The sequence below is a fragment of the Canis lupus genome, chromosome 2 (genome assembly GCF_011100685.1).
Source record: "Canis lupus familiaris isolate Mischka breed German Shepherd chromosome 2, alternate assembly UU_Cfam_GSD_1.0, whole genome shotgun sequence".
Lineage (NCBI taxonomy): Eukaryota > Metazoa > Chordata > Mammalia > Carnivora > Canidae > Canis > Canis lupus.
The window spans coordinates 19,054,768-19,079,990 of NC_049223.1; the positions used below are offsets into that span (position 1 = coordinate 19,054,768).

Genomic DNA, 25,223 nt, shown 5'->3' on the forward strand with positions numbered 1-25,223 from the left:
AGGAAGGGGGGCAAGGAACTAGCACTTATTGATACCCTACTCTATATATCTGGTAGAAGCAGCAGGTCTGAAGTGGTCAAGTAACTAGAGCTGGAGGGTGAGGGGGGGCTCTTTATGGCTTCCAAGCTTCTGCGCTCACCATTGCGCTGCTGCCTTGCTAATGATGTACGTGTGCAGTTTATGTATCTCACCCACATTAATCTAGGAGCTCAGTGGAGGGACCGCTGCCATGGATCTTTACATGTTCAAATAGAAAAGCAGGGAGAATTCCAAAGGATAAAAGACAAAACTGTTATAGTAGAGGGTGTTCTCAAAGCCCTGTGGGGACTGTGTGGATTCTGCTGGTCCTGGGCATTTACCCTCTGCTCCCTTTCTTCCTCCTGTAAATTACTCCCATCCTCAGCATTGAAATACAAGATGAGGCAAGAAGAGAGGTAACCGAGTGTGGCCTCCTGGTGAAGTCATTCTTAATTGTAGAAGAAGACGTGAACTATTGGCAGAGTGTGTTAATGTGTGTATGTGTGTGAATTTGGTTAGTCTACTGTCTCCCTCTTTATGTTAATAATTGAGGATTGAGTCTATGTGTGTCTGTAATGTCTTACAACGATATTTAGGAGCCCAGATAGCTCTTTCTTATGACACTGAGCTTGCTTTCTGCGTTGATTGACATTGGTTTTTGTTTGTTTTTTAGTGTTCTCCTCTTCCTTCTTGCTGTGTCTCGAAACTTCTTAGGCATTTTTCCAGAGAAGCCCCTCTGCCTTTTGCTTGCCCTTCACTAGATGTCTCTTCCTCCCAGACCATCAAATGCCACTGCCTTTCCTCTTATTGCTGCTCCTGGTTAAAGCTGTTTACTGACATCCTGCCTGGCTGGCAGGGTAGCCCTTCAGTACTGGATGTGATTGCAAAGGTGTGTTCCTGAAAGAATTCAGGGTTCAAGATTGTGTGGACCATTCCTTGGCTCTCTCTGGGCTGTTAATAAAAGATTCACAAATCAAGTAAATTCTGCATCCTCAGAGGAGCAGAAATCCATGCTTGTCAGCTTTTTAGGAGATTTGTTTGGCCTTGCGTTCACATTCTTTATAGCCCAGGGACATATATTTTTGCATGTTTGACTTTGTACTGTAAAATCTGCCTTAATGCTTGCTTGTAACTTTCTTCCCTTTGATTATTCTCATTGTTGCTGAAAGAGTAAGGTCTTTTTTTTTTTCTTTTTTTTTTAGTGAATTAAGTCAGGATATTTTTGGTTAGTAAAATTACTTAAGCTGCATAATCTTAAAGCGGCCCATGATGGGGTACAAGTACGTCCTGCTAGGTGTGGGTGCTCAGTAAATACTGTTGTTTAACTGAATGTAGCATTACTGTTGTTATTTATAAAGCTAATAATGATTTGGGGGCTGTTGGCCTTTATTGGGTAGATGTTTAGATATTTTAGTACTTAATTTTCACCTTGAGGAACATATAGGTCCTTTTACATGAGAACCCGCTTTACTGTTTCATAAACTTTATGCTTTTAAATAACCCATAACTACTGTAATTCACTGTTTTAATAGCTGACTTGGGGAAAACCCCATAAAATCTGTGAAGCTAGTTATCGTTAGTATATTTTTGAAACTTCACCTTCTTGTGTAAGATAGAATTAGTTCATCACACACCTTGTGTTTTGGGTCAGAAAACAAAAGTCTATTAATCACTATAAATACAAATGACTTTTTTTTGCATGTAAAATTCTGAAGAGCATAATTATTTGTATGCGAGACTAAAGAGATGCATCTTTACATTATCATTAAAATGGTAATCATAAAATGGCATTCAAGACTATGATTCCTAATTTGCTGAGAGAATTGACATCTATGTAATGAGTCTAGACATCACCTCTGTGGTAGGAATAGACTAACGTCTCCAGCTAGTAGAATTGGGCATTAAAGGGGCTGCGCTTTTTTCTCTGACCAGGAATGCCCCAACGTCATACTTCACATAGTTTTGTTCTTTTGGCTTCTTCTCACCTTGTCTAGGCAAGGCATAGGGCAACAATTGTTATTCAGTATTATATTCATTAGATATAATGAATCTTTGCTTTTACCCCTTCCTCTTAAGTGGTCTTTCTTCCCTAGGTGTGTGTATAATGAATAATCCCACTCATTTGGATGTTTTCTTGTGGTTTTTGTACTTTTTCGAATAACTTTGTTGTAGCACTGTATCTTAGGGGTCTAGTAACTGGCCTCATTGAACAATCTTCTACCTTCCCTTAGCCTTTTCTGTTAAAGAAATCTTATAAAGCAGCAGAAGCATGCAGAAGTCTGAGCATTTTCATATGTTACAGCACTCAAGTCTCCTGCGTTTAATATAAATATGCCAGGTTTGGGGAAGCAGCGCTTTCTGATTTATTTTGCTTTACTTGATCCCATATGGTGATGTCTTCAGGTGTTGTGGCTGGTGGGTCAGTAGCACTGAGATGTCTCTGGAAATGGGCACGAGATAGTAGCGTTTCACCCATTGCTGGGCGGGGAGTGTGCTCACCACTGTGCCGTGTGCCACGGGCAGTGTTTCCCATTAGGTACCTGCTCTGAGTCTCCCTCTTTGTACACTTGGGGCCTTTTGCAGTCCCTCTCCGGTTTCTCGTGGTGGAGGCAATGGCTGAACCATGAGTTCAGTTTTGCAAAGAGGCATGCAGGCAGCAACCCCTTGGCCTTCATGCCCTAGCCTAGCGCCTCTCCTTTGCAAGAATCTCTGGATTAAAGAAGCTAGTCTAGGCGCTTCTGCAAAAATAGTTAGGCACAGCGTAATTCTGACTACTCAGAAGTCTGGTGGAGGTGGTAGGAAGGGTTCACGACTCCGGATTTCATGCCTGTGCTTATGATGAAAACCTACATGTGTTCTGAGCAGCTTCTGGCTTCCTGGCAGCCGTGGGTGGTAACATGGTGCATGGTCTCTTACTGCCCTTTTGTAGCTGAAGAGGACCCGGCTGTCGGTGCTAACCATATGGCTCCAAAGACCAATGCATGCCCCACCGGCCTTTCTGTAGGCTGCACGCCGGTGAGCACCAGTCCTTATGTTTTGTAGGGTGCCTGCTGCTCCCAGAGCCTGTCACTTTTTGAGGTTTTGTTTCTTTGCCTCGGGGGCCACAAGATGCTCAAGAATCCCCCGGATCGGCTGCATCCCAGCTGGTCTGCCTGTGCTGTCACATCCACCCAATATTCTCCATCTACTTCTCGGTGTTTCGACGGCCAGAAGTATAGCAAAAGGCATCTCTACGAGGATGGCAACTGGTCGTGATGAAGTTGCTGCTGAGTGACTCAGTCTGATGAACCAGTTCAGAACCTTTTCTCCATGAACGTTGTTCATACTACTCTGCACTGGCTTCATCAAGATCGGTGTGTGTATAACCGAACCAAATGAGAGTGTGTCTACCCGAAGCACCTCCAGTCAGTAAAAACGGACACCGAGGTTTTGCAGTGCAGGAAGATAAGCTCTTTGTTGGTTTGGTGCCATCTCAGAGAACAGGGTCGGGAGGGGGGTGTGCTAATGCCCCAAAGTCCCAAATTCCCCAGTAGCTTACAGGTGAGGATTTTTAAGGGCAAGATTTGGGGCAGGGGTCTTCTGAGAAGGTGGATGCTGTTGAATGGAGGCCCATGAAGTCGTGTGAACAGATATGCTTCATTAGTTCTGGAGCCACTTCATCCAGTCCCATGGAGGGGTAGTCCATCTCAAAATTGGAATCTGAAAAATCTCTCTTTCTCCATGTTAGAGATTTCAGTAGCATGTGGTACTTATGTGTTGGGGTTGCTTATGTGCTGATCAGCTGCCCATAAGAGCCCAGACTATGTTAGTTTGAATGATAAGCAAGAATTTCTCCCTCTTGGGCCTGGGTTTGTGTGTTTTCCGGCTGGCCCAGCCATGCCTGTGGATGATACGACCTGTAGTTTGTTCTTTCATCTGAACTAATGAGATGGATGCCAGCTGCATGGGGAAGCAAAAGTTGACTGTATGTGGTTGGATTGCAGCCCCAGGATGGGTGGATCAGCCATTTAGAGTTCTTTTGTTTTTTGTCTATTTGGATTTTTTTGCCCACTTTTCATCAACCCCAAATCTCAACTTATTGAGGGCCATAGAAGTCTTAATTTGGATCTTACTCAGCTTATTGTGTGGGGTAAGGGACAAATGTATTAGATTAATGATTTTGATGTCACCACTAAATTAAAAGTTTTCTGCACCAAAATGATCTCCAGATCAGCGACATCAGTATCCCCTGGGAACTTGGAATTGCGGAATCTCACCAAGCCCCATCTCAAACCTACTGAATCTGAAACTCTGAGGTACATGCCCCCCAGTCCCCCATGTTTTGACAAGCCTTTCGGTAATTCTGATATACTCCATAAAGTTTGTGAGCCTTCTGCCCTAGAGCGGCACTATCTAGAACTCTCTGCACTGAAGGGAATGTTCTCTCTGTGCTGTCCAGTATGGTAGGCACTAGCTACTTGCAATGTGGTTTGTGTGACCAAGAGACTGATTTATTAACTTTACTTAATTTCAACTAATCTAGATTTAAATTTATTTCCTTTTTCTCCTTTTTCTGTCTTAATACTTTCATCTAGTTCCCTCATCCCGTGTCCTCCACCTCTGGTAATCATAAATCTAATCTTGTTTTCTGAATTTATATGTGTGTGTGTGTGTGTGTGTATTTTAAGCTTCCCCATTTAAGTGAGATTATACAGGTTTTGTCTTTTTCCGTCTGACTTAATTCACTTAGCGTAATGCTTTCAAGATCCATCCGTGTTGTTGTAAACAAGGTTTCCTTTTTTATGGATGAGTAGTATTCCTCTGTAAATATATTACCACATTGCCCTTGTCCATCCGTTGGTGGACACTTAACATTGCTTCTGTGTCTTGGCTATTGCGAATAAGGTTGCAGTGAACATGGGTGGAGATGTTTCTTGGAGACCGTGATTTCATTTCCTTTGGATAAATACCCAGTAGTGGAATTGCTGGGTCATCCAGTAGTTCTAGTTTTAATTTTTTGAGGAACCTCTATACTATTTTCCATAGTGATTGCACGTTGGAAAGCCCAGCTCCGGAGCATACTCTGCTATTTATTTTTGTGTGGATAAACTAAAAGGCTTTTAAAAATAAATTATTGGTTTTGGAATTGTTAATTTTTTATCCCAAAACAAAATGCTCCTAAAGTGAAGGTCTGGTTGCCGTAACAATAGTTTACTGAGGTTTTTCTGTTCGGGGAGGCAGGTGACTGTTGTTAGCTACCGGGTCAGCTGTTTCACACAGTTGGAGTGCTCTGGTCCATCCAGTGTGTCCAGCAAGTGCTTTCTGAGGCTTCCTGCTTGAGGGAGCTTTCTAACGGTTGTTAATGTAGGACATCAGGCAAGGCCCCTTCTGGCCCAGATTTGTGAGCCTGCCCAGGGACTTGGGCTGCTGATTGTGGGGCCGTCCCAAACCTGCAAGGGCTGATTGCTTAATCTGGCTGGTGCGTGCTTCTCACATGAAACTAGAAGAACATTCCGGCTATAGACTTAGGAGACCTTGGAGGGAAAGAGGGTCCTGCTGGGTGTGTCCGGCTGAACAGTTATAACTGCTTGAAGACAACTTGAGACCAGTCTCTGGCTGTAGCTCCTCTGGTGGCAGGACCACATCTTCGTCACCTTTGCTCTGGACAAGAGTGTTCCCAGTGGTCATCTGATCCTGTGATGAAAGCAGAATGTGGCATCGAGGAGCCAGAGAACACCTGAGAGTGGTTGGGGACCTTTCTCTCAACAGTAGCAACTGGAGTCTCAAAATTAAAGCTGTCGCTTTTGACAGAAAATGATACTAAATTCTCTGTCATAAGCAAAGTTCTACATGACTGAGCTTCCTAATTGAGGGCCCCATTTGTTGCATTATTTAAATCCATTTCATTGATTTCCGTCATCCAGCTCTTGTGAGAATCGCAGAATGTTAAAGCCAGGTGGAAGAGAACTCTGAATAGTCCTGGTACAGCCCGGACCCTCGTGTCCACACCCTACACTGCCCTCCCGTTTCCCTTGAGTGCTCAGCTCCTTGTTATCTGTAGCCTGTGTGTATACAGCTGGGGTCACGGTCACAAACAGGACTGATTGATGAAAAGGCATGCTGCAGAGGCGTAATAAGAAATATCTCGATGCTGACTGTTCAGTTGTGTTTTAAAATACTTCATGCAAATGCGTCACGCAGAGATCTTGAAAAATTTCACCAGAGTATTCTGACTGGGGACATATTGCTCCGTTTTTTTCCGTAGCAGCTGAATTTGTTCATGTCATATCTGTATATAATTTCATTATTGCACAGCTCATATTGTTAACCGGATACTTTTTTTTTATGGACAGTTTTTTAAATTATAAATTTATTTTTTATTGGTGTTCAATTTGCCAACAAATAGAATAACACCCAGTGCTTGATCCCGTCAAGTGCCCACCTCAGTGCCCGCCACCCAGTCACCCCCACCCCCCGCCCACCTCCCCTTCCACCACCCCTAGTTCGTTTCCCAGAGTTAGCAGTCTTCCATGTTCTGTCTCCCTTTCTGATATTTCCCACTTATTTTCCCTCCTTTCCCCTTTATTCCCTTTCACTATTATTTATATTCCCCAAATGAATGAGACCATATAATGTTGTTTATGGACAGTTTTATTTGAATTAGTTTGTTTTCCAAACACTAGACCTGTTTTCATTTATTGACTTTGATACTCTTTCTTTCGTAACTTACTTTGTTGAGATAGCTTGCCTTTCTTACTTCATCCCAGAAGAATTGAAATGTTGAGTGTTAAAAGTGTGGCTTTGTACACATCATAACCATTCTCTAAATATTGGTTGAAAGAGTGAATGTTATCTGGCCAGGTCTGAATGTTAATTGCTTCTGATTTTTACTATGGCCAGGTGGGGGGAATTGTTGAGAGAGAATATTAGCCGGGTAATATTTTCCCCTTGTAGCTTGAGTGGAGTCTTCAACACAAAATTCACATGCACGTGGAAGGCTGGGAGAGGCTTAGTAAATTGAATGTAGGGTTATTGTTTGTGTCCACAAAACAAAGCCCTAAATCACATTTAGCATAATTTGTGGTTTTAAATTGGACTGATTTAGCAAGGAGAGTGAAATAATCTCTCATCCTGTCAAAAAGGCGATACCTTCAGACCAGCATTTAATTGCATTGGCAAAGTAACTTTGGGAAGGCAACAGTAATTCTGGCTGCATTATTCTTGGTTTGTGGCTAAATTGAGATCATCATTTTCTCCTGGTTGCACTAACTTTCTTTATTGCTCTTCAAAGTAATCAGATGAATGCCGTGAGAGATGCTTTGGTAGCTGGAGGGGGAACAAGGGGAAGGGGGTGAGGCCCCCCGAGCAGGCTTGTCCTTGTCTGTAGAGCTGTGCTTCACACACTTGGTGTTCTAGGGAGAGAACAAACAGGTAAGCTGACAATACCCTGAGACTCCGCAGACCCGATGAATTTCTTTGTGACCATTTACCCATAGTGAATACCATTCATTTGCTGGAAAGTGTGTTACTGACTACACACCTATGAGTGCTTTTAAGGCCAAATTGTGCAGGTAGGGCTCATATGCATTCGTGTTGGTATCCAAGAGTACAGTTCCGGGAGGTAATTTCCAGCTGCCTTCATTTCCCATTAAAACCTATCCTTTTATCTCCAGTCCCAATCCAGCCTCTTGAGTAACTAATCCACGCCTTGCTCATTTTCCATCTGGACCACTGCCACCTCCCAAGTGTCTGAATCCAGACTGATTCATATTCTTCACAGTCCCTTCCTCCAGTGAAAGCATTTCCCTTGCCTTTTAACCAAGCCGCCTTCCCTCTAAAAGAAGTCAGGTCACCAATACCTCAGACATTTTAGAAAGCTGAAATTGAGGACTCAGAACTGTAATGAGCAATGTGCCTGTCCTCTTCTGTTCGGAAGGGAGTTCTTGCAATGGCTACCTCCTGAAATATTTTAGATGCCTGTTTGGAATTTTACACATACCTATGTAGTGGCTCTAAGCAGAGGTGCTCCCGGTTTTTCCCAGTCTTCTGGAATACTCCCCAGAGGGTGCTGTTGGGACCGGAAGTGAATGTACTCAAAGAAGGCATGACATGACACTTTCTTATGCTGTACCCAGGGCCCAGGTCAGTGGGGTCAGTATCCTGAGTAGGCTTGGTGTTAGAATTGATGTGAACGTTCCATGGACAAGCTGATGGCCAATAACAAGTGTTTGTAGAAGACTGAATCAATGATGGGGACAGATAAACTACCCTCCTTTGAAAGTCTTTCTGCCACCACTGGAGAGTTAGTACTTGTGAGCTAAAGATGCCATTGGCTTTTATATTGATATTTGTAAGGATATATTCCACAGAAGGAAGATTCTTTAAGGCCCACACTGGCTTATTTTAACCTTTGATCTGCATGCTGGTATTCACATCATGCTACTGAGTTGGTTTTTCATATTTCTATGTAATAACAATGCATTGATCTGTTGCCAATCTGACTTAAATGCTGTGTGTGTGTGTGTGTGTGTGTGTGTGTGTGTGTGTGTTGATCAAGATGTAAAGGCCAGAAGCCAAAAATCATAATGAGGTAGGTTGAATATTTCATCACTTAAGGTTGAACTTACATTGTGATTTAGTGTGGTGGTGTTAAGAGAACTGCTCTTCAGATATCAGACTATTGAAACAGCTTGACGAATGTATCATTACCCTGGAAGGATGTGGAGTTTGCAGTCTTTCTTTGGGTGGAGGTGCAAAAAAACCAAGAGAAAGAAAACCGTCATGCTTATGAGACATTGTATGACAATTATAAAAGCATTTATGCTTGGGAATATTCACCGACGGGTTGTTTATGGCACCCTGAAATTCTCTTTTGCCCTTTGAAGAAACATTTTCATTTTTACTCTACTGAGTTACTAACCTAAGAAAAACTTACAAAAAATAAGATGTATATGTGAATCAGATGGTCATATTCGAGTTTCATCTCTCTTTCCTGAGAAAGAAAAACAAAATGTGTTGCTGGCATTCCTTGCGAGGAGCGGGGTTCCTGTATTCACACTCAGCAATTTTGTTTCCGTAGCTGTGCCACCAAACATAGCAGAGCTGAAGAATTTGGAAGTGCTTAACTTTTTTAATAACCAGATTGAAGAGCTGCCCACACAGATCAGCAGCCTTCAAAAGCTCAAACACCTGAACCTGGGGTGAGTATTGGCAAGGAAGGAGTGGCGGGGTGGGCAGGCTCTGGATACGGGAGAGAGTGCGTTATACTATCACATAGGGGGCCCTGACCTCCAGTTCCTTTCTCTTTTGCAGGTTTTTAACAAAACTTTTATTGTTTCAATACCTCTTCTCAATGGCCTGAATTAGTGGATATCAATTTAAGAAGTAATTGAAAAGCTAATTGTTGGTACAATAAGCGATTTTTTAAAATCATATTTTGTTTCCAACAAAATTTTATTCCAGTTAATGTTAACCAGGAAGGGACCTTCTTGCGTAGCATTAACTGCCCAGACCAGTTGTAATATGATTGATTTTTCTCTCTGTATTAAGTAGTAATCCTTTACAAAGCACCTTCCTTCTATGGAAGGTGAGTGGGGGATACATTTCCGAACACTACTTCATTGATTCTTAAAATTCTTTTATATATTCGAGAGGTTATAATCCTCTGTCTTTCTTTATGTGGAGGTGAAGAGAGGAGGTTTGATTCAGCTCAGGTGGCAGGAACGGCAGCAGTGAATAATAATAAATAATACCGTGTATTGCTCTACAGTTTTCAGAGGCCTCATGCTAGTATTTGATCCTCTTGATGATTATGAGGGAGGGCGGGCGGGCAGTATTGCTCTCATGTCGTGGAGTGGAAGCTGAGCCCTTTCTGAGAACTTCAGTTGCCCTAAGGTTGGTGACCAAGCTAGGCAGAGAACCCCATTTCCTGAGGTTCACAGCCGTCTGTCAAGCACCATTGATGCTACCAGAACTTGAGCTTCTGAATTCCAGCTTCACTGTTGTTGCTGTTAGACGGAGCTGCCCACTCATGCTTCATCTGCTGTGTGAAGTCATCTGTTCATTAAATTATAGCCATTAAATGCTCTAGTTTAGTTAGTGATTTACATGGAGTAGTGATAGAAGCCAGCCAGGTATTTATCAATCTAATAGGAAGCAATCATGAAAAAAAAAAACAAAACCCTTATTCATGGAATGATTTGTAGTTGAGCTCATTCTTTCCACAGGGAGTTTGATTAGACACTCATTTTACGTTCACTCTGGTTAAGAGATAATCTTGGAAAGATCCATGAGCATTCTTTTTCCTCATGTCTGAGGGGGAAGTAGAGCTTCCAGAAGGAGGGGAGACATCACTTAAATCAGATGACTTTTATCCCCCTACAGATATGGAGATTGTACATCCATTTGGCAAAGCAGAAAAGAAAGGATCCTTCATTTATATCTTTGTTTTGAAAATTATTAAGTTCCTAATGCTTAATTTGTGTGTAAGCCAGAAGCTAAAACTAGATGTATATATTAGACGTACAAAACTCGATACACTCTTGGGGCTTCTGGGTGGCTCAGTCGGTGAAGCGTCTGCCTTTGGTTCAGGTAATGATCTCAGGGTCCTGGGATGGAACCCCGAGTCAGGCTCCCTGCTCAGCGGGGAGTCTGCTTCTCCCTCTCCCTCTGCCCTCCCTTGTGCTCCTCAAGTACACTCTCACTCTCTCAAATAAATAAGATCTTTTTTAACAAAAGCTTGATACATTCTTACTGTTAATTTGTTGATTCATGTGTTTAACAAGTTATTTATATACAAGGCACTAGGAGCTGTACGTGGCAGCGTGTAGTAAGCAGTATGTAAGGGGTAGCTATTACCACCACCACTACACCATCATCATCGTTTTACTTGATTTATTTCATGACTGTGTAAGTGCCTGATCTGTGTCAGGAACCTTGCTTGTGTTGGGGCTCAGTGGTGAAAATGGCAGTCCCTGGCCTTAAGTATTGGGGCAAGAGCTGGCGGTAAAGGAGCACTGACTGCAAATGGCTGGGCCATTGAAGGCAGTGGAGACAGAAACTAGAGCTTTCATTAGTCAACAGGTGAGGTTCTCTAGAGGTTTCCTACAGAGGGCAGTATTCGAGCCGAAACCTGACACATGAAAACAAATTTCTCCTCAGAAGGAGGAGGGAAGGCCTGTGGGAATGACATGAATGAATGAAAAGCTCAGAGTACCACAGGTTCCAGGAATTGCGAGTTGTTGAGTGTCACTGAGTGTAAAGTGTGAGGCAGGGAGCAGTAAGGTAAGAGGTGAGGCCTGAAGTAGGGCTGTCAGTGTTTATTTACTGGGTACTTCCTGCCCTCCCAGTTGTGTGCCAAGTGCTGGCCTAGGTAGTAGCCATCCAGTCTCTATGGAGTGTATGTCACAGTTGGGGAAACAGATGTTAAACAAATGTCTGTAATGGCAGGGAAGCAGTGAAGGGCCCTGTGTGCCAAGTGAAGGAGCCCTGGTTTTATCCTGCTGACCAGTGAGGAGTTTTTACAACCAACTAGCAGGTATGAGAAAAAGTTGTTTTTTTTTGTGTGTGAAAGGTCATGTGGAGGGGAGATTAGGATAGGTAGAGCTAGAGGTCAGGATGGGTTGGAGGTACCTTAGGACAGAGTTATAAAGTGTTTTTTTTTTTTTTTTATTCAAAAGCATCTTAGTTCTGTCTTTCTTGTCTTCGGAGCCATTCACATTTTTTGGCTCTCGGTATTCTGTTGATTATGTAAAGCTTTCTGTATTTACTTATATAGCCACATAGATGGGGTTGTCAAAGTTTGAACAAAAATTCTTAGTTCTCTGGGAGAGGAATTAATATGAGTTTCAGTAAAGGATATTTCTGTTCTCAAATGGCATCAAGAATTGTACCTACATAGCCCTGTTTAAGGCCTATCATAGTGGACTCCTCAGAGTAAGCAGCTCAAATAAAAATTATACACATGGGAGTTACTGAAAAACCAAAAACTCAACACCAAAAAAACGAATAATCAATTAAGTAAGCAGAAGACACGAACATTCTTCGTGAAATGTGAAGACATTTCTTCAAAGAAGACATCTAGATGGCCAACAGACACATGAAAAGATGCTCAACATCATTTATCATCAGGGAAATGCAAATCAAAATCACAGTGAGGTATCATCTCATACCTGTTAAAATGGCTAACGTAAAAAACACAAGAAACAAAAGTGTTGGTGAAGATGTGGGAAAAAAAGACCCTCCCTCGTGCACTGTTGGTAGGAATGCAGACTGGTGCAGCCACTGTGGAAAACAATATGCAAGTTCCTCGAAAAGTTAAAAATAGAGCTATACTATGATCCAGGAATCTCACTACTGGGTATTTACCCAAAGAAAACTAAAACACTAATTTGAAAAGGTAATACGTGCCCCTATATTTATTGCAGCATTATTTATCATAGCCAAGTTATGGAAGCAACTCAAGCCTCCTCAGTAGATGAATGAGTGAATGAAGAATAAATTGTGTGCATGTGTGTGTGTGTGCGCGCGTGCATGCGTGCAATAGAATATTGCTCAGCCATAAAGAATAAAATCTTACCATTTGCAGCAACGTGGATGGATCTAGAGAGTATAATGCTAAGTGATATAAGTCTGTCAGAGAAAGACAAATACTGTATGATTTCACTCATGTGGAATTTAAGAAACAAACAAATGAACAAAGAAAAACCGAGACCAACCAAGAAACAGACTCTTCAGTGTAGAGAACAGACAGATGGTTACCAGAGGAGAGGTGGGTGGTGAGTGGGGGGATGGGATGGGTGAAACAGGTGGTGAGGATTAAGGAGTGCACTTGTGATGGGCACAGGGTGATGTGTGGAACTGTTGAATCACTATATTGCATACCTGAAACTAATATAACACTGGATATTAAGTATACTGGAATTAAAATAAAAATTAAATTAAAAATGTTCTGTTCACACAGAACATTGAGGCCACACATAGGCAGATTCCAAACAGCATGCTCAATCAGAAGTTGCTTTTAAAGTTTTATGTGGTATTTGCTGTTTATTCTCATGATGGGAAGACCTGAAAGGATTTTTAGGCCACTGGAATAAGTAAGTTTGCATGATGTTTTTAATACTTTAAATATGGTTCATTTTATGGAATTCGTTTCCACAAAATGTAAAAACCACATTGGCTCCTTGTTGGTGATTATTTCTGGGATAATCTGACTGCAGTAGCACCATGGCCAGCTCCTCTGTAATACTCTTTAATCCAGTGAGATGCTGGAGCTCATCTCGTGAAATTGAGTTTTCACAAAGTACAGTGTTGAATTTTCAAGAAGGTTTTGTGGTTTTTTTGTTTTGTTTTGTTTTGTTTTGTTTTGTTTTTGGCTAAGAGTGTGAGCAGGTCACTCCGGGTGTGAGAAAAATTGTTAACTTTAGCAAAGATGGTTTTATTGAAACAAGAAGGACCTCTGGAGATCAGAACGTTCCAGAAGGGAGGCATTAAATAAGGGCCTTCCTAGCTTTTGAAAAAGAAAAAAGAAAAAAGATGCTGACCAGCCTTTAACACTCTGGTTTTATAAATTTCTATGTCATACGCAGGCACTTTCCCATTTCCAGAACACCCTAGAAAAATGTTCAGAGGCAGGTGAAAGAATTTATACCACTGTGGCACAAATGAACCATAAGCAACTTTGTGAACCCTGGAAGTGATGTGAGGGCCAACTGGCAGGACACAAACAGGAAACTGCACTTGGATTCAGGCTGCCCACAGTGGTCTTCTCTTCTCACAGGGGGCGCTTACCTGCTTGAGGCGGAGGCACAATCTTTCCCAATCACCTCCTGAGAAATAACTGTAGTTATAGCTTTCATTGCTGGAGAACCATCCGTGAGCCACAGATCTTAACTACATGCTTCAGATTTCTCAGCTGTCATCCTCCTGCCGGTCCTGCTAGGAAAGTATCACTGTCCTTATTTTGCCGTTGAAGGAACTGGGTCTCAGAAGCAGACCGCTTGCCCATAGTCACCCAGCCAGCGGCACAGGAGCCGGACCGCTCATCTAATCTGGCTCTAGAGGGCCGGCGCTCTTGGAGGAGCCCCAGGAGCAGACCCCACAGGTGACCCCACAGTTGCTGGTGTCCAGGGAAGCGGCCTGTAGTCCCTGCTGCTCCTGGCTTGGTCCACAGCCAGCACTACGTCTGGTCCCTCTGTTGTGAGGGCTTCCTGCTGTCACTGCTGTCAGCTGCACTGTGGGGGGTGGGGGAGCTCTGCAGCGTTCTTGACATTTTGGGGAGGATTGGTTTCTCATTTGAGAAAAAGAACTTTCAGTTTGGGAGGTTCTTGCCACCAGGAGGTGGACACTGTCAGGCTCACTCTGGGCTGGAGATGGGCTGGAAGCGCTCCCTCTCGTGTGAGATGCCTCTTCCCTCCAAAGGAGGGCTCACCCAGGCTTTCCTGCACCTTACCTTTCAAAAGTCTCCTACCATGTTTGGAAAGAAAAACTTCAGTGGTGATTTTCAAAAATGGGTAACTTAGAGCAATGTTTAATTTTTATTTTTTAAAAGATTTTATTCATTTATTCATGAGACACACACACACACGGGGGGGGGGGGGGGCAGAGACACAGGCAGAGGGAGAAGCAGGCTCCATGCAGGGAGCCTGACGTGGGACTCGATCCTGGGTCTCCAGGACCATGCGCTGTACCAAAGGCGGTGCTAAACTGCTGAGCCACCCAGGCTGCCCTAGAGCAATGTTTAAAGAAAGAAACTAATGTGCTTTTCCCACTAGTTCTGATTTTCTTTTTAAATATTTTATTTATTTATTCATGAGAGACAGGCAAAAACCTAGGCAGAGGGAGAAGCAGGCTCCATGTGGGGAGCCTGATGTGGGACTTGATCCCAGGACCCCAGGATCACGACCTGAGCTAAAGGCAGATGCTCAACCACAGAGCCACACAGGTGCCCTGTGATTTTTCTTTCAACTTACTCAGCACCTTGCATTAGAGTCTTGGGATCAGGGTGCCTTTGCCTCTGTGAGGTGCCAGGTGCTCTCAGACATCTGTCACCCTCTTCAGGTGAGTTCGAAATCCTTGTTACTTCATTCACATCAGCATTAACCAGATCATTGGAAGCGTTGTCCTGCCTGTATTATGTCATAGTTTTGGTGATTCCAGTGAATACTTGATATAAATATGCTTCACAGATTGTGAATTGGTAGAAAATACCAGTTGTTGTCATTACAGCAAATGGTCATGGAGGTTATTTTATTCAGTGTAAAGGTAAGCAATGACTTTTCTACCCAGGGGGTAGAAATTACTTTTCTCTCAGTTTCTCCTTGTGCCATTAGCTCACTCTTGTGCAGCCCAGCCTGTGGGTGGTTGGCAGGTGTGGACAGGATTGCATCTAGTAAGAGAATGCTTGAGGTCTCAGAATTATTTTAGCATCACAGTCCCTCCGACCTTTCAATATCTGCCAGGTTCTATTAGATTTAAAAAAACCTATTTTTTAATCCTTTTTTAAGTATGCTCAAAGGGAATCACATTAAGAAGGGTCTTAAAATAAGAAAGTAATAGAAAGTATATTTTCCTTAGATTTCATTGGAAGTATGTATATATTTTATTTCCAGTTATTGTGAAATACAACTGACGTAAAATTTACCACCATAACCGCTGTTAAGTGTACGATTCTGTAGCATTAAGTATATTCACATTGTTGTGTAGCCCGTCTCCAGAAACAGAGAAAACTGTGCAAAACTGAAACTCTACATCCATTAAACAACAACAACTCATTTCCCCCTCCCTCAGGCCCTGGCAGCCACCATTGTGGAGATCATTTTGAATGATTTTTTTTTTTCTTCCTTTGGGAGGAATAAATGAAATAAAGCCAACAGTCTAAAAACTACAAAGCTTACTCTATATCTTTTGATGAGTTATTATTGCTACATGCGTGAGGAAGTTTTTCTCTAGAAGGACACTTTGCTGTGATTGAGGTTTCTGTGTACCACAGTGACTGAGCATCACCACTGCAGAAAATGAGAAGACGTTTTCAAACGTTCCATGACCATCGAGATTCTCCGACTACAATTACTGTGCTGATTAAAAGAACATAAAGTGTTATTGCAGAATTATGGCCTCTTCTGAGCTTCAGTCCTCGTACATGGCTCTTAGGCTTGTGACACAGAGGTGATGTGAGTATTGTCTGAACATATGTTTTGTGTGTGACGTCTTGGATTTTTTTTTTCCCCCTCCAACCACAGCATGAATAGACTAAACACTTTGCCTCGAGGATTTGGCTCTCTCCCAGCTCTTGAGGTCCTTGATTTGACTTACAACAACTTGAATGAAAATTCTCTTCCCGGAAACTTCTTCTACCTTAGTAAGAAACTTTTAATTCTATAAATCTCCTTAAAATGGTACTTTGCGTTCTGAAAGTGAAATTTATTTGCCAGGGCCCAAACTCCAAGAGAAATTATTGGACGTATATATTTTTTTCTTCACACATTTCTTTTGAATATTCCTTCATAGCTCAGCAGTATGTATATTTGATATATAGTTACCTGACACCATTGCGCTCAAGTGGACTTAGTAATGTCATATTAACTTCCGGATAGAGATTATGTACCTAAATGAGATCAAGTCTCACATTTAGCTCAAGAACTTAACTTTATTTTTAAAGAGCATGCCAAAGAAATACAATAATGAATGTGTCCTCGCATGTTGCTGTTAACTCTTTGTAAACTATTTCCCCAAAGATATTCCAACCAATTATTTATAACAATGTCCCTTAATAAACCAGTAACAGAATTTTTGACATTTCCAAGCAAGATTCTTGTTTTAAGTCTTTTAAAAGGTACTCTCATTGATGTAGTCTATTTTGTCTGTAGTATGCAATCAAACATCAAGAAATGGTTTTTCACAGATAAACAGACTTTATCTTTTCACCTGTATTCTATGCAACCAAATTTCTGGCTGCAGATACTCCTAAAAATGAGGAAAAATAGATTTTTCCCAGAACTCACGAAATATTTAGGAAAGAGTTGCTTTCCTTAAATGAGTATTCTGTTTCTCCAAATAGTGACACGTATGGCATCCAGAGATTCTGCATTTTCTGAGCTTGTCTCCAAAATTTCTTTTATAACCTTATGCATATTCTCTCTCCCAGACTTTCTCAAGCACATGGAGCCAATTCTAAAATATTTTCCTGGGCCATGAAGGAAATTTTGCTGTGTATATTGACATAGAGTTCTGTCAAATTTTAAAACATTAGAATGTAATTGAATACCTATAAGCAAACAAAATAGACATCTGATGATACTTTTCCTGTTTGGTTAGGGATTTAAAAAGATGCCTTAGAAGTTTCTCATTCTGTAGTTTGGGGGTCATGTTATCACTGTGTGATATTGTGAACAAATTTCTGATTTGAAAAATTCTGATATTCTAAGTTAAGGTTTCTCTATTTTAAAACTCCCTGTCATTATGTTAGCTCCTTATTTTTGTCTTCACTTATTTTTGTTGCTAAGGCTATAGAAATAATTAATAATAATTAGTCTGATTACAGAAACAATGAACTGTGATTATGGTCTTCCTCACCCGAAAGCCTTTTCATTATTTATTTTTAACATACTTGCATTTAAATAACAGCTCTTTTGCCCTGAGCATTGATACAGGTGACCCTGGTTTTCTTGGTTATGCTTCGGATGCAAAGCATAAATGTGAATCAGAAATAATAGAAGAAATATCGCTATCATTTTTGAGAGTGTCTTGAAGCCCTGTGCCAAAAATTGCTGGTGCCCAGAGTTGTTAATTGTGTCAGTCCTCTTGTATATAGATGTTTTCCTGCACACACCAGCCCCACAATAAGCCAGTAAATCTAAGTTTGACCTGCTTCTTATTATTGTGAGCCCTAGGTGTGTCACAGGCTTTTCACCAAGCCCGGGTTATTAATCAAAGCTGACTCCCTTGTATTGATCAGACCTCAAATGGTTGGATTCCGTGCCACCCTGTTTATATATTGCTGTTTAATTTGCAGCCACCCTGCGTGCACTCTATCTAAGTGACAACGATTTTGAAATCCTGCCGCCAGATATTGGGAAGCTCACAAAGTTGCAGATAGTAAGTAATTTATCTAAATTCTTAGAAAATCAATTCACTTCTGCAGCCCTTGTAAGAGTAGAATCAAGTCAATTTGAGCAGGAGTGCGGTTTGTTTTGCAGGAATCAACCACTCCTCCTGCTCCTGCTTCTCGTTCATCTGCAGGCACTTGTAAATAAATTGAAAGGATTGAGCCTTCAAAGGAGAGAGAGGGCACGGAAAAGGACGAGAGTTTCTGTTGAGCGCCTCTTGACGTGAACACTGTTCTGACAACTCCTTGTTTTCTTACATTTAGCTCAGCCTTAGGGATAACGACCTGATCTCGCTGCCTAAAGAAATCGGGGAGCTTACTCAGCTTAAGGAACTCCACATTCAGGGGAACCGCCTGACCGTTCTGCCCCCAGAACTAGGTAAGGTTGCTGACGAATGATCTCAGTTCGGGGTTTAATTAATAACAATGATCCACATGCGCCAATTCTGAACAACCCTCTCTCCTTTTGGCAGGCAGCCTCCACTGAGGTGCCTGTTCTGATTGTGTCTAGGAGCGTTTGTCCTTGACCAGAGTTCAGCTGCTCGGGGCTTGACCTGTCCTGCGGCCGCGTTCAGCAGCCACATGGCACCCAGGCTTGGAGAAAGTGCTGATGTAGGATCAGCCAGCGCGGCCCCTGCCCGGGGCAGGGAGGAGAGCCCGAGCTGAGCAGTAATGGTCTTGTCTGAGGCTCCTCGTGTGCCAGCTGACGATTCTTAAAAATGTGCTAATCAAACCATCACTCTTTATTTTTTTTAAATCTTTTAATTTTTTTCAATCCCTTGAAAACTCATACTACATAAAGTATTTGTTACAGCTGCGTGAAATACCTTTTCTGGTCATGCCTTTGGTTCTCTTCTGACTCCATTCCCGGGGGGAATTGTTAAGTGGGTTCCAGCTGGGAATCCCTTGGTCCTGCTCCTGTGGCCGATGCCTCCTAATCCTCTCCTTGCTCATTCACCAGGGCCAGAGTGGGCTTCTGACCTCCCTCAAAAATATCATATCGTTCAAACCTGTTACTCTCTGGCTGAGGATTATTCTACCCCTCTGGAAAGGTTTTATACATTTGCCTCTCTTTGCTCATACAGACTCTCTGTATCCTCTGACTTCTTCATTCCATTGAGCTGTATTGTTTCGCAGGCTATGAATATTGGCTTTTCTGCTTCAAGATACCATAATTTAAAAAGAACACATTTAACCCAGAGTTTTTGGAGCAAGTACCTCAAAGGAGTCTGGTGATATGAAAGAGTGGTGCCAGTTATTGTTAATTAGAATGTAAGCACAAGGAGAGTAGGGTGGGGTTTTGTATTTGCTCCCTGCCCTGTGCCCCATGCTTGCCATGTGCTAGGCTTGAGGTGGGGTGCTTAAGGAATCACTACTGAACCGGTTAATGAAATGAGGGCCTCAGCAAGGTGTTGGGATGGCCATGCACAGCCAGAGCAATCCTTCCAGGTATAGAAGCCACAAGCCACACTTCCACTGCTCAGGAGCCACATGTGGTGGCTCATGGTTACCCCTTGGGAAACAGAAGTAGAGAAAGTTTCCGTCAGCCAGAATGTTCTGTGGAGCAGCCCTGGTCTAAAGGAAAAGCATTCACGTGATTTCATGGAACAAAGTTTCAGCCCCCCCTTAGCCCATCCTCATCAGCAACTTTATAGTTGTAAAAAGTCTAGAGGAGTTTGTTCTGATTTCAAGGACTGCAATGTAGCTCAGCCCCTTCTCTTCATGGACTTACAAGTAGACACATCTCACTTTATTAGGAGGCTACAAACAAAAGGCTTTTGTCTTTGCAAAAGTTGTAAGACAGAACTCCTTGTCAAAAGAAAATTTGTACAATGATTGTTAATAGTAGGGATTACTGTTAGTAATACTTGGGAGGCTTTTGCAGAATACAGGTACCTACTTCTTCCCTTACCTACTGAGTCAGATTCTCCATGTATGAGACTAATTCTTTTTATTTATTTATTTATTTATTTATTTATTTATTTATTTATTTATTTATTTATTATTTTATTTATTTTTTATTTATTTAAGTCACAGAGAGAGAGAGAGGCAGAGACACAGGCAGAGAGAGAAGCAGGCTCCATGCACCAGGAGCCCGACGTGGGACTCGATCCTGGGTCTCCAGGATCGCGCCCTGGGCCAAAGGCAGGCTCCAAACCGCTGCGCCACCCAGGGATCCCTTTAATTTTATTTATTAGAGAGTGAGCGAGAGCGCGCCTGTGTGTACATATGGGCGGGGGAAGGGATAGAGGAAGAAGGAGAGAGAGAATCTCAAACAGACTCTGTGTTGTATGTGGAGCCCAGTGTGGGGCTCGGTCTCACAAACCTGAGAGCTTGACCTGAGCTTAAATCAAGAGTTGGACACTTTGAGCCACGGAGGTGCCCCAGGACTATTTCTTATGTAGTTTGGAAAAGCTCACTCCATGCTACCTTGGTTATTATGATTAGGAGAAATTTTTTTTAAGTGTATTTTATTTTCATTTTTCAAGCAAAGAGGCAATGTAGGGCATTATTCAGATATTTCTGTCAGATGATACTTTGTTAAAAAAATAAACCTGGGTGAACACCTACATATGTACTTACATATTTTGAAATCTTAAGTCACTTATGCTATTTAAATACAACATCTAGTCATATTTATCTAACATTTCTGTTACACTCTCCAATAACAAATTATGTATTTTTTTAATTCAAGAGTAGAATTGAGAAAGTCACTAAATGATTTTATTTTTTAAGCCATACCTAGGAAAGCTTAATCTCAACATCTGCCTCGTGGCAGCTTTCCCTAATTATAGGCGAATACTTAGCTGGAAATAAATGATAAACCCCTGGGAGTTTCTGTTACAAACTAAAGATAAAGACATATGTATTCTTTATTTTTGAATGGCGATTTTTTTTAGAATCAAGAATAATATAAATATTAATATAAAAATCACTGTTAGAGTAGCCAGTATGTATTAAGGCCTCCTGTACCAAAGTGCTGTGACAGGTACTTTTCTTTCTATATCTCTAGTAATTGTCATAAGACTCGTAAGCCCACTTTTGAAAGGTGAGAAGACGGGAGCTTAGGGACAGCCATAGGGGCACAGCTATCAAGTCATAGAGGCTTGATTTGCACCCTGTCAGCCTATTTGCCGAGTCAGTATTCCTAACCACTGGTAGTGTTCTCATTTCCATTTTTGCCAGCCAAAGGATTCCCAGAAAGTGGTTTCCAAGTGTGAATAAAGCCCAGTGCTGGCTCCCTTCCCCAAGTGGCAGGAGAAGAGCTGCTACAGTGTGGCAGTCACGTGGCCGGCGGGGCTGGTGTGTAAGCAGCAGGGCTGTAATAACACTGCAAAATGCAGAAGGGATGCCCTTGGTGACAATTGCTGTTCCCAGGGCTGAGGCGGTTGCGTTGTCTTGGGGTTCTCCCCATCCTGCAGCCATCCAGCCACAGTGGGAATGTCTTTGGTTTAACTTGTCCTCGGTAGCTAAGGTGAGCCTCTGGAGCTGCCCTGGCTGGGTGACGAGCAGTGCTGGGGACTGATGAGCTTGTGGTGGGTTCTCTCTGTCCCTACAGCATCCCCCTGGCTGCAGGTTTGCTCCTGGGCACATCTTCATGTGTGGATGAGGGTCTCTCTTCTGTATGTTCATATTTTTACGTATTGAAATAAGCGAAGCAAGTGCTTTTGAGATTCCGGTGACATTTCCTTTAAAAAATCAATTTGGAGTTTAACAACTTGAAGCCTTGTTGGTAAGAGTATTTGAACCAAGCAAGGGTATCCAGATGACTTCTGACTTGTCAGGTCCGAAATGTTGAGGGACACAGCAGAATAAAGTCAGGGGCTTGGCTGGAATTTTTTCTGTGTAATTATGTTCCTTCACTTCTGTGAGTCCCTGAATAAGTTACTTTACCTGTTGTGTCTGATTCCTAAACAGTAATGCCCTTGGTTTGATGTTGGTCCATATGCCTATAATTAGATGCAAACTGGTCTGTCACTCACCCATTCATTTTTTCATTCTCATTTAGATATTCATTAAGTTCCTATGTTAGGCTTGTTCTTGTCTCCAAGGAACTTACTTTCTATTAAAGTAAAATTCATCAACTGTTTATTGGGCCCCAGCTTTATGCTTATTTCTTGGAGATCTGACAAGGGACGGACTCCCCTGTGATCCTGCAGTGGAGGAGGGCAGATAAGTGGATGGATGGATAGCATATCAGATGATAAATGCTCTGCAAAAAAAATTAGCTTGGAAAGGAGTGTCCCAATGGGAGGGGGGGGATATTACTCTGTTACATAGAGTCAACAGAGAAAGCCTCACTCATAAGTTGGTGTCATTTAAAGCAGAGACCTAAACGAGGGAGGGAGCTTTCCTGGTAGTAGGAACAGCAAGTGCAAAGGTCCTGAGATGGGCCATGTGTTTTAAGGAACAGCATGACTCAATGGCTGGAATGCAGTGAGCAAGGGGAGGGTTGGAAGAGGTGAGCTCAGTTAGGAAATAGGGACAAGATCACATGGGAATTGCTGGGCATCATGAGGACTTGGGCTTTTGCTCTGAGTGAGGTGGTGTTGGCAGGCTGAGTAATGGCCCCCAGGTGCCCTCATCCCAGTCACCAGAAGCTGGGCATTTGTTAACTTGCATGGCCAAAAGCACTTTGCCGACATGATTTAGAATCTTGAGGTGCAGAGATTATCCTGGATTACTGAGGTGAGCCCAGTGTAACCAAAGGAGTTTTAGGATGAGGGAGGCAGGAAGGTCAGAGACAGTGGTCGCAGATGTTATGACAGAGTCAAGAGGTTGGAGTGATACATCCAGCGTGGAAGGGGCCTTGAGCAAAGAATGTGGGCAGACTTCGGAAGCCAAAAAAACCAAGGAAATGGATTTTCCTTTGAAGCTTCCAGAAGGAATTGAATTCCTTCTGCATTCACCCAGGTGGCGATAATGGTCAGATTCTGGGTCGATTTCAAAGGTATGATGACCGGGAATTGGTGATGACTCTGGAGAGGAGAGAAGAGGTTGATTCTGAGGCTTTGGGCCTGGGGAGCTAAATGGGCAGGGAAAATAATGGGAAGGGGTCAAGGGAGATGTGGGGGTGGGGAGGCTAGTCATGAGTTGAGTTTGGGTGTCCTGAGCTTGAGATGCCTTCTGGATGTCTCATTGAGAGGGCACCTGGATAGTGGGGTCTGGAATTGGAAGAGAGGTCTGGGCTAGTATATGATTTGGGGCATTATCATCATAAATGTAATGCCACTGAGTGGCGGAGATTCCTTGGGTGTGACTGTGGAAGATAGAGCCCCGAAGCTCTCTGGTTCCTAAACACTAAATAAAGCCTGAAGGACTGGGGATCTTGGTGAGTGGGCCTGCTCCCATGCAGGTATTGTGGCCAGGACAGGAACTGGGGACTGTGGCTTTCCCCGATTGGCCTCACCGTGGCTCCCCTGTGCAAGTGCAGTGGGCATGCTTCACTTCATAGGACAAGTGTTTTCCTGACATGTGCAGTTAATTCTTCCAGTGAAAGCAGGAAATAGACACAGGTGGGGCGCCTGGGAGTCTCAGTTAAGGGTCTGCCTTCGGCTCAGGTCATGATCTCAGGGTCCTGGGATTGAGTCCCATGTCGGGCTCCCTGCTTAGTGGGGAGTCTACTTCTCCCTCTGCCCCTCTCCCTGCTCGTTCTCTCTCTTTCTCAAATAAATAAATAAAATCTTAAAAAAAAAAAAAAAAAAGGAAATACACACAGGTGAAATCTTCTGCTGAGCCTCTCTGAATCCGAAGGTCTCGTTGGGACCCATATTTTCAGCCACTAGTCAATCTCTTCAAAAGAACAGCAATGTGACTAAGTAAAATTTCACCCGGTTTCCTTTAGTGGAAGAATTAGTGAGTGGAATAGAGAAAAGGCCTCATTGGTTAGGGAGGCAGGAAGGGCACATGTCACCAGGCCTGTGAACAGACGGAGTGCCAGAGTGGACAGCACTGGCACATCATGGTGATGTCAGAGCTGGTGGCTCTCTGAGCTAGCCTCTCTTCCATTTTTGCAGTTTGTCTCGCACATGAGCTAGCTGTCGTCTTAGAAACTGAAGATGTGAATTGTGCATTTTTACATGGTCTCTGCTAAATTGTCCAGTGTTCAGTTACTTGCTCTTTCTGGGATCATTTTTGGTCTCTTGGCTTCTGGACAATCCTGGGAACTCTTCTCCTGCGTTTGTCACCCAGATAATTGCCTTTGGAGAAGGAGAGCACCTTGGTCAGCTAGGCGTGCAGCAAAGCAAAGTGTTTTAGATGTTGGAACCCTGTCTACGCCAATTTAAGCAGCCCGTGGGAGGGATGTATGCAGTGCTACATACACCTGGGGCTAGCTGGCATAGTGTCCTGCTTTGTATGCCAGGAATCAATGGTAGTATTTTTTTATTACAGAAATATGAGAAGCATATGTATCCTTTCTAGCACATTTGTGAAGAGTGGAAACAAACACTAATTCCATTCAAAGAGTAAGTGATGTCAGGAATTGAGAATTTCCCTCCAATTACAATTCTGTAGAATGAGCAGAGTGAAGAAAGAGGGGAGATACCAGTCTAAAATCCTTTGTATGGGGGTGCCTGGAAGGCTCAGTCAGTTAAGCACCTGCCTTCGGCTCAGGTCATAATCCTGTGTTCTGGGAATTAAATAATAATCCACACCTAGAACTTAGCCCCATGTGAGGAATAAGTACAAATGCTTAGGAAATATTAGGTAACTGAACATAGGTACACAGATGCGTGTGTGTATATATGCGTGTGTACATGTAATACATGCACACATGGTGGATTTTATACTATAAAATTTTGACTATCTAGAGGCTGTTTTTGTTTTGAAACCAGGGCTCATCTCAAACAGTCCAAGCATAGTGGTTGCCAGAGTCCCACCAGTTTGACAGGGAGAAGCGGTTACTGCTGAGCATCTGGCGAGGAAGAATGACTGAGAAGGTCGAAAAGCCAGAGTCTCTGGGGTACACGGATGGCTTGGTTTGTCCTGTGGGTCAAAGAATGGCTGTGTGTTAGCTACCTGTGTGGAAGCTGAGAAGCAGCACAGAAGGTGTCAGGAGAGGTGATGCAAGGCCCGGTGGAACAGCTCCACATGACAAACACTTGGGGTGCACCAAGAGGCC

At 42.8% G+C, this 25,223-nt stretch overlaps 1 protein-coding gene across 6 annotated transcripts in view; it reads left to right on the plus strand.

The window, feature by feature from the left end:
- The window catches only part of RSU1 (Ras suppressor protein 1), a 249,259-nt gene that overhangs the window by 46,579 nt on the left and 177,457 nt on the right, over positions 1–25,223 (plus strand). For all 6 annotated transcript variants that reach the window (XR_005355280.1, XM_038530008.1, XM_038530006.1 and 3 more), the window contains 4 exons: positions 9,077–9,197; positions 16,236–16,354; positions 18,008–18,090; positions 18,365–18,479. Coding sequence is in view for 5 of the 6 variants with exons in the window: in XM_038530008.1 (XP_038385936.1) it covers positions 9,077–9,197; positions 16,236–16,354; positions 18,008–18,090; positions 18,365–18,479 (438 nt within the window). In the remaining variant the exon portion in view is untranslated. The remainder of the gene's footprint in view (positions 1–9,076; positions 9,198–16,235; positions 16,355–18,007; positions 18,091–18,364; positions 18,480–25,223) is intronic.